Below are 14,808 nucleotides of genomic sequence, written 5' to 3'. Positions count from 1 at the left end.
ACACAAGACGAGTTATAATAAATACATAAGTATGATTATAATACACATAACAATACAGATGTATTTTTTTAAATGGAATATCAGAGAGAATTTAAATCTACTGGTATATTACATCTAATAATGTTTATATATTTAAACTAGACTTTATTGTTATCATATAAAATATTGAAACCATTAAAACCCATTAATTAACTACCATAACTTTCCTCAATATAAAATCAAACAACAGGCCTGAGGTAGATAGGTTACAGGAACTGTAGGATGCCTAACTTCCCTAATAGGCGCCTTAGCCTCTACTTGGTCCAATTATGCAACCCCTGGAATGGAAATGGAGGTCACAGTCAAGCTCATTGCCAGAGACACCCTCCCGCTAAACTTTACTAAGGAAGCAGATTCCTCTACTGGCTGCTGTTTATGTTAATGCTTGGAGACAGAAGGAACTGACCTAATTCCTATGATTCTAATAAGGAAAGAAAGGATCAACGAGAACATAAGGAGTAGATGAGAAGAAATGACAATTAAGTCTAGAGAAACTGCAACGCCCTTAGGAGCTCTGACTAACTGACCAAGGGAACTTCTTGAGCAAATTGGGTAGATGAATTCTTATATATTATTACGATATAATACTTAAGCTATTATTTATTGTTACAGTTTAATCCAAATTATATTTATGAGATAAAACCCAATTTAATAACCCAAGGATAAATTAAGCTACATTAAATGGAAGCTTCTAATATACCACATTAATAAATTAATCAACTCAAATGGAGTATGATCATATTTAGACAAATTTTAAAAAACAGTAGCTTAATTCAAACAAATTTTTGTGTTTCTTTAAGTAAATTGTAATTTTGTTAAAATATACATAAATAAAAACATTAACTAATGTTAAACTTATATTACTGAAATTTTAATTAAATAATTACACAAAAATTAGCAACTCTTTTCATTCAGAACCTAAGAAGTCATTCTATTAGTGTAACAACACAATTATTTATTAGTATTAAAAGTAATATAAGTATAAAAAAAGTTCATTAAAAAATATTTAATCTATCAGAAACACAAAATACTATTAAAAATGAATCATTTTTTGTTTTACAAAAAGTAAAAATAGAAGAAAATCACTAACTGTTAAAAAATAGAAATAAAAAGTTATAAATGATGATAATTAAAAGAAAGAATTTCTAAAATAAGTTAAATAGCAGTTAAAACAATTACTTGTATAATATCATTATAAATCTATAGAAAGATGAAGACAGAAAAATGACTGAAGATATACATATGAGTGATAATTTTAACATTTGTGCATTTACAGAATTAAAATACGTACCCTACTTTTTGGTTCCTTTATAGAAGGCTTTCTCACTGGTTCTACAGTATCATTTATCTAAAATTAATTAAACTCATTAAATTTATTATTATAACCTACCTTTGTTTAAGAGAAATAAAATATATAACTATAAATGTATTTTAAATGTTGTTTCATTGATTAAATTGTAATAAAACTAGCTACATATTAAATGAGCAATATTAAAGAATTTAAAATGTTCTAAAAAAAAATAATAAAAATCTAATAAAAAATACTAATAAAATCCTAAAATAAAATTATATAAAAATATTTGTTAATTAATCTAGATTTGAAAAGTATAAAAAAAGAGCATTCAAGCGAATAAAATCTGAATACTTACATGTGATGCTAAAATTTGAAAATTGTTTTTTAAAATAACACCATAAAATGATTAAATCTAATATTTAAATCAATTTAAATGAGACATATTTATAATTATAAAAAAATGAAATATTAAGTTCTGATAAAACAAATAAATCAGTTCTGGTCTGAACAAACAATTAAGTGCTATAAAACTTATACTTAACATATAAATATATAAAAATATCCAATAATACTTTAAGTACAATAAACTCTCTACAATTCACTATAAATGCTTCGTATATATATATTAATACAAAAACTTTAAATGCTATCATCTACTATGAATTACATTTTCTATTTATATAATATACATTTAAATAAATAAATCTATGTATTAATAAAAGTGTAAGTTATAAATAAGACATTATTTTACTCAACATACAATCAAGTAAACATTTTTCAATTACCAGTGTTTAAAAATATAAATCGTGCAATTTAATGTAATGAAAATATAATAATGATATTCATTAAAAAAAATGTATTATCTAAATAAAAAATTATATAATTTTTGTCTGTTTATTTTTTATAGAGAAGTGTATTTAAATATAATTTAAAAAAAAAATAAAAAATATATTATTTTTAACTAATAAAGAAAGAGAATCAGAAAAGTATCGCCAAAACAAATTTTATGAGAGTTTACTGTACTCCTTACATAAATATACATCTTATAAATAAAAATACAACACGCAAAATTATTAAAATTTTCAAATAGAAAATAAAAACAGTTTATAAAATAAGTAAAGATACATGAAAGAAAACCAGAAGAATTAGAAACAGAACCTGAAGATAAAGAAAAGTAGATTAAAAGGACAGATAGAAGAAAAGATAAAGAGTTCACGTAAGTAATAAAGAATTGAGAAAGAAGATAAATTACAGAAAGTAGTAAAAAGTATTATAGATAAAAGTTAACAGATAGTAATAAAAAGAGATTAAGTTTTTATAAAAGATGATAGTATAAAAAGAAGAGTAAGAAATTCATTTAATTAATGATAAGAACAAAATTTTAAGACAGAAAGAAGAAGATAAATAAATAAATACATTAAAACTTCTCTTAATACTCATCCCTATAATACAACCATCACAATTCCATTAACTGAATTTTTTCAAAGAAATTACTTAAAAACCCAGGAAATTAATGAAATTTTGCATACCACTGTCCACCCAAAGACTGACCCTTCAAATTCATTTAGCTTTTAATAACAATTTAACTTTACTTTTTAATAAAGCATAGAGTTCATCAGTAATACAGTAAATTATATAATTTTGTGGAATGAAGCTAAATATACAATTGTGTATCAGTATGTCAAACCTACTGATACAGCTGGTATTTAGTCCTATATGTGTCCTTTCACTTTATTCTCTACAGGTACTGGCTGTAAAATGAATATTATGTAACAGTGAATTATGTATATAGCTTTCTATAGGTACTTTAGAAAGGGAGGAAACCTCAAACTTCTAAAGAACTAGAACAAAATTTTAATTTTTAATGACAAGTGAAATAATGGATAAACGATCACAAATGTATGTGTACATATTTTGAACAAAATCACTCAATTAGGAAGAAATTGGAATTTTTTACTAAAACCTTATTTTTAAATTCAGGAATCATTTGGGGAAAAATCTTTTAGGGCAAACCAATAAAAGTAAAATTCTTTTTAAGTTCAGCTCCAGCCAAGAAATGACTCTGATCTCCTGACCTCCCTTTAGCTCACTGCCTCTTTCAGACCCCACTTTCGAATTTTAACATAATCAATGCCTCATATTTAGAAGTCACCATACTAAATTTGAAGATAATCCTAAATAATCAATACACACACAGAATTTACTCTCTTATATTTAATCATTCTCTGCATTTCATGATCCCAAGTCTAAAAAAAAAAAAAAAAAGTTAATGGAAAGGTGATTTTTGGCATGATACCATACTTTTTCCTAGCTTCAGTATTACTATACTATAACTTCAAGAAAAGTAAGAAAGAATGCTGAGTTTGCATTAGAACTGTAGCTGGAATTTGCTTTATGCCAGCAAATACTATTACTAGGCACGCTACAGATACCAAATAATGCATAAATTTAAATTTAAATTAATTTATATTTAATAGATCAATACTAAGTACAGAACAATTGAAATAGGATGACACCTTATTTCATTACATAACAGAAAAATTTTAATTTTAATTTCTAATTTTTACTAAGTAACCAACATTCACTTTTATGAACAGTGGTTTTTTTCATTGGAATTTTTAAGTGGAATGCAGCAATATATTATTAATAAGATATATATAAGATTAATGAGATATATTTATAAGAAGTTTCAATGTGTTAAAAAAGTGAAGTAAATGAAGTAACTGTCTAAATGTAAAGGTATGAATAAATGAATGCTTTATGTAAATGGTATGATAAAAGAAAAAGAGAATATTTAAAGAAGAAAAGAAGATACATAAGAAAGTAGAAAAAAGGAAATAAAAGAGTTAACAAATAATCTTGATAAATATAATAAGTTTCAAAAAATTCCAATTTTATTCAATAAAGTACCAATGAAAGCACAAAATTGATAATAAGTGAATCATAAATCAAATTCAAGTCTTCTTCTTCAAAATAAAACAAAAACAAAAAAGAACAATAAAACAGGTGACACTTCATAAAAAAAAGACAGATAAGTCGAAGATAGTTATGATAAATCAGTTCGTATATGAATGATACTCTGAAGAAAGTTAAACAATGTAATTTTAAAATAATGTAGTTCTAAAAATAACAAACAAACCAAAATGATGTCATAAAATGTTTGTAGCACATATATATTTACAATGCTGTATGATATAAACCAATGATGAAACCCACAATTGTTATAAAACGCTTTTATGAAATTGCCAACTTGTTAACCACATTTTTCAACAACTGTAATATACATCTCACCTTATCTTCTTCAACACTATCTGAATCTGTTTGAATCCCTGGTACTGTAATAGCATCATCTTTTTTCTTCGGTTTTGGTCTTTTCTTTAATTCAACAGGTTTCTTATCGAAATCAGATAATTTTAAATTATCAGGTTTTAAATCTTCTTTCTTTTTTTCATCACCTTTCTCGATAACTCTAGTAACCTTTTTGGTCGGTTTCAATTGTACTTTGAAAAATTGTTCACCACCAACACTATGTTTTTTCTCAATGATTTCTTGTCGTTTAACTTTCCTACCGCCTGGTAATTCATCAATAATATCTTCGCTGACATCTCTCTTTTTTCCAAGGCTCTAAATTAAGAGTTTTATAATGCAATTTGTTAAAAACATGATTAAAATATAAATAAATAATCTTTTTTTAAATTTACATTTATACGTACAAGCTAAAAATATATTAACATAAATTAGTAATAAAAACAATAATCGGACAATTTCTTCAAAATTAAGATAACAGTATGACATGATATACATATATTTTTTTACTCATCTTAATACATAGAATTTATTACCATTTTATGAATAAATCATTTCTTTTCAAAATAACTATAATAACAAACAAGTCTGTTATTTAATTAAAATTATGTACCTTTAAAAAATTATGTCCAAACATGTTACTTTTAAATGAACTGCTGATTTTACTTAAACTATGATAAATACTACTGTAATTTTAATATCAGAAAAATGTAATATATTTCACTGTGATTAAAAACAGATCATAAATACATTAATAAAACAACTTTTAAGCTTAACATTTTAAACTTAATAATATTTAATGAATATCAACTTGTTTTCAGTTATGTGCAAATGACCTTAATTAATGATTAATACTGCTGTTGTTTAATAATAAAGCAATTCCAATGGAAGTTTTAACTGCTAATTATCTATATTAGGAAGATATATAACTTTTATATAACTTAAAAGAAAGTACAATTTAAATGTATGTCTCTCTATAACAAAAAATTATGAACAGTATCAATTTCTGCTTTAATTGTAGTACACCAACAACCACAACATTCAAAATTGAAGAATTTGCACACAGCTAAAAATATTCTCATAGTTGAAAACCAATTAGTTTCAATATTTTGGTTTTTATACGGTTAAGCTATCTTATCACTTACATTGCTACCCTAAAATGTTAAAACTATTTTGACAAGGAAATTTTGAAAACTATAATTCAGTACAAATTATATAATAAAACAAAAAAAAAATCATTCATATTAACTTGACTGTCATCTCAAGTTTGTAACATTTTATTACATTAAAATTTTTATTACAACTATGCTCTTTAATTTGATTACTTTAATTTAAATATTAAAAAATAATTATTAAATATTCTTTTTTACAATCAGTGTACCTAAAACATATAGAAAAACTTTGGGAACTAAGACATAAAAATAACTAAAAAATTAAAGTACGACCATACACAAGGAAAGATTTACTTTCTCTCTGCCTGTATTTTTATACATAACAGAAATTTATATTTCAAGAATGAAAAGAGATATTCAAGTAATTTTGTTGTAAATGTTTAGACTGATATTATTGAAAAAATAAATGTGGAAATATTTTGTTTTCAAATTTCAAAATTGTAATGAGTTAACTTTTAAATACGATATTTATATAGTTTAGACTAAATTATATCACAGTTTAAGAATTTCATTTAACGTTTCAATGATTTTTCCCATTAACTCAGTTATCTGAAAAATCAAAGTGTTATCCTGTTCACAATAAACTACTTAAGATTAACCGATAAAACTAATTATTTTTTAAATCATGACTGCTATTTTGAAATTTTAAAATGAAAAATTTATATTTATTTACTTTTTTTAATAGAGAATGTTGGTTTAAACATTCATAAAGAAATTTTATTAATATATCTCAATCTGTTTTTGAAATATGAATTCATGATGAAAAAAGTAAGCAGATGGAAGACTGTTTTCTTTTTTGGATATAAATTTAAAATACATTTTTTAAATATTTTACATAATAAATGTACTGTCAGAAATTTTTCTGTACATTCCATCCTCACTAGTACTTTTTAATATAATTTAGCTGCACTGTGAACAAATGAAAAAAGTACTAATTTTTAACATGCATGGATTTCTGATTTCTATTACTGCTATGAGTACTATTTTCATCAACAGTCCTTAAAAATAGAGTATAATGTCGAATAAAAACTTTTTAAATGAAAAATACCCTTAATGATATTAAATAGCTACTTGAATGCAATTTTTCATAATTGTGTGCATTACAATAACGTATTCTGAATATGTGACAATATTATTCCATATTTTGATGTAACATCATGGTGAATGAATATTGTTCAAATGTATATCTTATGTTTACTAATAATAAGTGTTTCTAATGTATAAATCCAATTTTGTTTAATAATGTTACCCAAATAACGTTTTAACAGGGTCAATTTGAATAAAATAATTAGAATTATCACTATACTTGTTATTTTCAGAGAAGTACACAAAACATATACCTGATTATATTACTACTTTAATTGTATGAATGAATTATAAGGAGGTAGATAACATTTGACTGAGTACACTGCTTATTTGGAATGAATGTGTTATCAAAAAACTTATGAGTAAACCATTATTTTTTTTAATTATCTCATGAGGTAAAAGTGACATATAATATAAACTGTACTCTTTAAATGAATCATGATTTTATTTAAATGATATTAAATACATTTCATCATCACATATATATATATATATATATATATATATATATATATATATATAGTATATATATATATATATATATTGTATATATATATATTGTATATATATATATATATATATATTGTATATATATATATATATATATTGTATATATATATACATACAATTTTTTATAACAGGAGAACCCAAAAATATCAATAAAAGTCTTAAAAAGATAATTATATTTTATACAATATCAATATATATAAGCGTTTATAAAAAAAAAAAAAAAAAAAAAAAAATTAAATATATCTATACTAAACTGATGCAATATCTACATTTACATGCGTGCATTATCTACACCCTGCAGCTATCTAACTATTAATCCCTCTACCTAAAACTTGTTAAATAAATGCAAAATTAGATATCTAATTTATGAATTAAAAAAAGATTTGTGCACGGAAACTATATATATATAGATGAGCACATATAAATAGAGTTTTAGAATATATTCTAATAAAATTTAGAGTTATTTAAAATCAAAAGAATCCACTAATTTTTATGAAAAATTAAACGTCACTTACTTTTATGGAAATCATACTTACCTTGTAAGAAGGAGATTTAAAATTCAATAATTTTTCATAGTATAACTTATAATAAATTTGTAAATTAATCGATGGAAACTCTGAAAACAATCTATCAGTTAAATAATAATGGAACATAACAAAATAAAAATATCTGTTAGATATAAATGATAAAAGATAATAAAAAGATGAGAATTACCTCTTCATGTTTTGGTACTTCTTTTGCTCCTGGTTTCTTTACTTCCTGCATGCAAATAATAAATACCATAATATATAAATGTTATACATTTACAATAAATTTATAAATATAAAACAATGAATACATTTTAAATGTAAAAACACAAAATAATTTCAGTGAATTCTAAGAAATATAAAAAAAGGGAACATTTTTAACTTTTTGATATCTGGGCTCAAATATCCTAGAATTTCTTTTCTGCTGAGTTTATAAATTCAATTACACAATTTTTGAACAAAAAAAAAATTGTTTATTTTAGTATCAATCAATATACCAAAAGTTATTATCTTGTAAATTTTGAAAAATTGAACAATCATTTGGAAACAAATTATACTACCTGAAGTATCTTTTTAATAGATCAAAAAACAAACTATTGCAACACATGCCAATAAATTTTATGAGTACATAAATACTCATGCAGCACAAATAACAGATAACTAGAAATTACATAACTCAATATAATTACAAAACAAAGGAAAACTTTTAATAAACAACTATAATAAACAGTAAATAAATACGACACAAGAAATCAAACCTATGACACAAGCAACTACAACAGACAAAGAAATGTAATTTCTAAACAAATATAAATGAAATAAGGAATAGAATATATACAAATAGTCAGTCCAAAGGAACGAGTAAAAATATAGACAAAATGTTTTTTTGAAACAGAGAGAAGGGGCACCAAAAATGATTATGCAGTAGCAGCAAAAAACCTCCTCCACCATCTAGTCACACCCTAATTTAGTTAACTTATACCTCTTAGTTTATTAAACTGATATACAACAGTTTTAAATAAGAACCATTTGTGTATCTTACACACGCTAACCATCGCTTTAAATTGTCTAAATTTGCATCACCATGCAAATGGAATAAATGTACAGACATCTATATAAATAATTTATGCAATGAAAATAAAGAATCATGCACTTGAAATATTATTTAAAAAGTTACACTGATAAGTGCTATGTAATATGTACAGGTCAAAAATGCAGTGTCTGGTCTCTTGATAACATTGACTAGCTGTGTTACTGCGTTATTGTGAACTGGAATACGGCCCTGATAACGGTAGTGACAAGTTGCGGTGTCATGGTTCACTCCTGTCTGCGGGATCAGTGGAGAAAGGTATTCCTGGGACCTCGGAGGCACATTCAAAGTGACAGGAGTCTAAGTGGATGAAAAGGATTTGGCCGGTGTCGTCTGAAGAGGAGGACCCTGTTCCTGGAGGATTGAAGGACTTGGCAAACCAGTTAAACCTGTTTTAGAGACGAGCTCCGATTATCGCCGGAGGTTCTTCAGGATGTGATACATCGTGAAATGTCTGCCTTCCCGGTCACCACGAGGGACACACAGGCCCGCCTAATGGTGGACGCCACATGTCGCGCGGCTTCGTCGTGAGTTACAGCGATTGAGAAGATTCAAGCAGAGGCTCCGACGGCAACTGACTGGGTTATGAGATAGACGCTCAGCGATATATAAACTGTAGGAGGACTTAATTTCGAGATTAAAGAAGCGAAGCGGCAGAAGTGGCTTGAACTGCATGCGGACCTGGACAATCCCTGGGGGCAGGCATATAGCATCATCACCAAGCGGTTTGGGAGATGCCTGCCTGTCCTGACGGACGAGATAGCCAGGAGAGAGGTGGCGAGACTTTTCCTCTGTGGTGAACAGGAGACGATCGGGCCCTATGAGTTTGAAAGAAGACGCCTTACGTTCGGGGAGGTCTCGTCAGCGGTTAATAGGCTGCGGGACAACAAGAGTCCAGGTTCTGGTGGTACACCAGCCCGGGTCCTCAAGGGCTTAATGCAACAAATTCCGTGGGACATTGTGGAGCTGGTGAATAAGAGGATGATGAGTGGCTCCTTCCCAATGTATTGGAAAGAGATAGGGAAGATGGTTGAGTGAGTATTGGTGGATCGGATTGTTGCCGTTGGATGTTGGAGAGGACATTCATGGCTTCAGGAAAGGCCGGTCGACCGTACAGGCAGTGCAACAAGTGGTAGATTGGGCTGCAACAGTTAGAAAGGGGACGAGGCGGACTCGGTGGATGCCGATATTGATTCTAGTAGATGTTCGGAATGTATTCGTATCCGTCCCTTGAAATGCAATCATGGCGGCTTTGACTGAGAAAGGCATCAGCAGGTACCTTCAACAGCAGATAAATGAATATTTTTTCCAAACAGGTTTGTGACCGCCGAAACGCAATGCGAGTGTCTGCGGTTTCAGATGTACAGGGGGGGGGGGTCACGCAGCGGTCAGTCTTGGAGCCTCTCCTTTGGAACATCTTTTACGATGGTGTCCTTCGTCTTCGTCTGCCAGAGAATACGAAAACTACCTACGCGTACGATCTAGCTGTGCTGGTCAGCAGGAAAACGGACTTAGAGTTGTAGGAGAAAGGCAATGAGTCGCTGGCGGTGACTGACACTTGGATGAAGGGATATGGCCTCGCCACTGCACTGGAGAAGAGTGAATTTATCACCCTGACGGTAGGAGGAGGGTTGGCCATATTGCCTTAAGGATAGGCGAATATTGTTTGCAATCTCTGATTACTGTCAAATAATTAGGTGTCACCATCAATAAGGCGAGTCGGTTTAGCAAACATGTCCTAGATAGTTGTAATAAGGCGGAGAAAACCCTGTTATCTTTGAGAAGGCAGATGACGTCGCAAGTTGCTCCCAAGAAGTCTAAGCGCAAGGTGATTATGATGGCCATGATGTCCGCCCTGTTATACATGGCACCGGTTTGAGGAGTGGTGGTGGAACGACGAAGAAATCTTCAGCAACTGCAAAGCATTAACCGTAAGGCTTTGTTGGGTGTGGTCTCGGCTTACAGGACTGTTTCCTATGAGGTGGTGTGTGTGCTGGCATTTGTTCCCCTGGTAGCTCTGTTGATACGAAAGCGGATCGAAAGAAATGGTGGTACTGGCAGAGCAGAGGTGTTGGCGACTACACTGCGCATTTGGTATGACAGGTGAAGGAATTGAAGAAAGGCAGCGTGGATGAAGAGGGTAATCCCGAACCTAGAGATGTGGTGCAATAGGCGGTATGGCGAGGTTACCTTTTATACTGCGTAAGTGCTGTCCAGACACGGCTGCTTTGAGGCCTACTTTCATCGTTTTGGCCGTTGGGAATTACTGGTGTGCATGTATTGTTATGCAAAGGACTCAGCTGAGCACATGGTGTTTCATTGTCCGAAGTGGATCAGCTACCAAGCCATAGCGGATATTGTTGGACTAGCACCGGAAGACATTGTGGCTCACATGTTGAGCTCTGTTGATAACTGGAGTGCAGTGGAGGTGTTTGCCCATGATGTGCTTCGAGCAAAGGACATGGAGAGCAGAAATTGGGGTTTTTAGAGTAGGGGAAGGACGAACAGCCCCAGTTGTGAGGGCCGGCATGCCGAGGTGTGCCGGTTTCAATGAACGGATGGGGATTAGAGTTTTAAGGACACTCTCCTGGGCTGAGCTTTACTTAATTGTATGTCCGGCCCAGGGGAGTAGGGGAGAGAAAAAAAGATCAAAAATGCAAATTACAAAAATTACTTCATAATCAGCAATGAAAAACTGCAAAATGCAATTAAAATTTCTCAGAATAATACAGTAATACTATTTATAAAATACTATTAATTAAATGTTATCACTGTTTTCATTGTTTTCACTGTATTCATTCACTGAATTCACTGTATTTGGAATTAATATGCATAGATTAATACTCTTATGAGAGTACTTATATATATATATATATATATATATTTATTTATTTATAAAGCTCTTAATAACTTATGTGTGTGTTAAGCTTTTAATGACTTTACATATGGAAAGAAGTCTTTAACTTCAATAACAGTTTAATAAAATAAAATTCAACTATAAAAATTGTCATCTGTTAAAATTATTAAATCATAATCTACTTTAAATAAAATATAATAGGCTTAACATTTAGCTGTTTTTTAAATGTAGTATTAGTAACTAACTGTATTATTCTTGAGAGAAAATAATATTTAATATTAATATATAAAATATTTATTACTGTCAAGTGAAAAAGTAAAAAAAACTGATCGAATTGGTACTGTGTTCATACAGTATAGTAATTTTTGAAAAGGCTCTCGTGACTAAATGCAGAATAGTCATTCATTGAACATAACTTCTTCAAACCTTTGTATCATCTCTATATAATCATGTTACAACTAATTTAGGTGTTAATATTTTCTAATTTCCATACATAACAAAACTAGAATGACGTGTAATAATGACAACTTTGTTTTTTTATGAAAAATATTAAAATTTTCACAAGAACTCATATTTTCTATTTTTATTTTCCAAAAGCCCGTTCTTTGAAAATTGTACTTTTTTCCAGAGAAAATATTTAAGTTTGAATAACTGCTTTAGTTTCAAAAATACAAAAGAGGAATAAGCTTTTTTAAGCTTGCAAGTGAAAAATGCACTACAAATGAAAATAAAATACCATATAGATTTTCTTTCATAAAGTATTCCTTACATTATTTCCTAAAATTTATATTTTGAAAATTTTGTACCAGTAAAATTAAGTTGAAGGAATTATTATTCTTTCCTTACCTTAATTTTATTATTATTTTTTTTTTGTTAAAAACCTTTCTACATTCTATCTTTTTTAAGTCCTTTCCTACACACTCCCAAGAGGATTCCCGCCTCATAAGAAATGTAATATACTATTTTTTCAAGTATATATATATTGCTGCTGAAATGTTTCTCAACTGATTTTCATAAATCTTTTGTTAATATTTCTTAAAACTGCAACAATTGATTTTAGCTAGATACTGTAAAGCTGAAACTTAGTTATTGAGGTTTCAATATGAAAGTTACATTGAAAAAAAGAGAAAATACATATAACAACAGGTTTTATGTGTTAACATTAAATGGAAAATTGCACTGTTGAATGGGTGAATATGGTGCATACAAAGTTCACTTGACAGCAAAAATAATTTATAAATTCCAGAAAAACAAACATCACCATAAAAAGCTAGAGAACAATCTTGAAATTCTATTATAATTTTAAAAACCTATTACTGCTCTTGACACAAGACCTAGGTAATTGATTTCAGATTAAATTAAAGCTTATGAATAATTTTAATTAATTAATTTCAAAGATGTTTTTTAAATTCTTGATAAAAAACAAAAATAAAAAACTACTTAAATCGCACATTACAAAAAATTAGCTAGTTGCAAACACTGTTTGTTCACCTGATCATTGTGGTACAACTAATGCAAATAGCTAGGGAAGCCTGACTAGCAATAGATAACGCAACAGTTGAGCTGAAATCAACCACCTATCAGTTGTAATCACAACTGATAAAACATGAGTTAATGTTTATATAACAGAGTAGACATAGTCAAGTGATATGAAACACAATGCATTTCAGCTCTGTAATGTGGTTCGACTATTGATTAGAAATTTGCCTATGATGTGAAACTAGTTCATATGCAAAAGGCCTGATATGTATAAATATTTTTTAAAAGTATCATTTTACAGGCATGAATTTTTTTTTGTTAGTAAAAAATATAATGAAAGGACTTAATTTTCTACAAAATTATGTGATTGTAATACTTGTAGTATGAATGATTGTAATATTTTGAAACAAGTATTGTTTTAATTCACCTCTAAATAGCTACATTAGATTTTATACTAAAAAATGTATTTAACCCATTGGTTTACTAATTCTTCTGATGAAAATAATAACAAAAAATTGTTATTTATTGAATACGATAAAAATTAGAATTTTAATGTTAAAAATTTTTTTAATTTAAAGATTTTCAAAATCTTTTTTTAAATTAATTTGTATATGTAATTTTAATTCAATTTATTTCTTACAATAATTAATTCTGAGCAAAATACACTCAAACTAAACGAATGGGTTAATAGAAAGTAACTATAATTTTATTATACAGCATAATTATTATATTTAATAAATTCTGATAGTATATGCAGTAAATAAATTGAGCAGGAAGATTCCACATTGCTCTGAAATAATACAAAACAAAAAAAACAAAAAACAAATAAAAAAGAACAACTTTATCAAATTTATTTACCTTGGTAAAAAAAAAAAAAAAACAGTAATCATACAGACAGAATGTATTTACAAAACACTCATCTTCATCTTAATTTCAATAACAAAGATAAAGTCAATTAAAAAATAAAATAAAATAAAAGCTGATGAAACCTTTAAAACAGAAATGAAGAAAAATTAATATTCTATAATATTAAAAACATATTATTTTGTAATACAATAAGTAAAAAAAAAGTATTGATGAATTAAGGAAACATGAAAAAAATGAAAATAAAAATTACATAATGGCAACAAACATTAAAAATTATGATTTAAATGTGTAATGACGTAAACATGATGACAGTAAAAAAAAAAAAAAAAAAAAAAAAAAAAAAAAAGTGAACAGAAAGTTTATTACTAAAATGTAGGAATTTAATGTAAATCTAAAGAATAATGCTTACCTTAGGTTCAGGCTTCTTCTTATCAACTGCATTAAGCTGAACTTTCGATTCTTCAATCTGTATACCATGCAACAATTTAAAAATATTAATTCACAATCTATAAATTCAACATAAAAGCTCTTAAAAAATACACTTTTAAAAAAGTGCCTATATACAATTATTAATATAAATT

The 14,808-nt window shown here is 27.9% G+C and overlaps 1 protein-coding gene across 50 annotated transcripts in view; it reads right to left on the bottom strand.

Moving 5' to 3' along the window:
• The window catches only part of bt (projectin protein bent), a 432,362-nt gene that overhangs the window by 223,393 nt on the left and 194,161 nt on the right, over window positions 1-14,808 (bottom strand). For 49 of the 50 annotated variants that reach the window (XM_075363582.1, XM_075363597.1, XM_075363590.1 and 46 more), the window contains 4 exons: window positions 14,637-14,693; window positions 8,122-8,166; window positions 4,625-4,957; window positions 1,331-1,387 (listed from right to left, as the gene is read on the bottom strand). In XM_075363582.1, the coding sequence (XP_075219697.1) occupies window positions 1,331-1,387; window positions 4,625-4,957; window positions 8,122-8,166; window positions 14,637-14,693 (492 nt within the window). The remainder of the gene's footprint in view (window positions 1-1,330; window positions 1,388-4,624; window positions 4,958-8,121; window positions 8,167-14,636; window positions 14,694-14,808) is intronic. The other variant, XM_075363619.1, reaches the window with a different exon arrangement.

The sequence above is a fragment of the Lycorma delicatula genome, chromosome 4 (genome assembly GCF_047948215.1).
Source record: "Lycorma delicatula isolate Av1 chromosome 4, ASM4794821v1, whole genome shotgun sequence".
In the NCBI taxonomy this organism is placed as follows: domain Eukaryota; kingdom Metazoa; phylum Arthropoda; class Insecta; order Hemiptera; family Fulgoridae; genus Lycorma; species Lycorma delicatula.
Note: the sequence above shows the minus strand (reverse complement) of the source record. Positions and strands in the feature narration are given on the sequence as shown.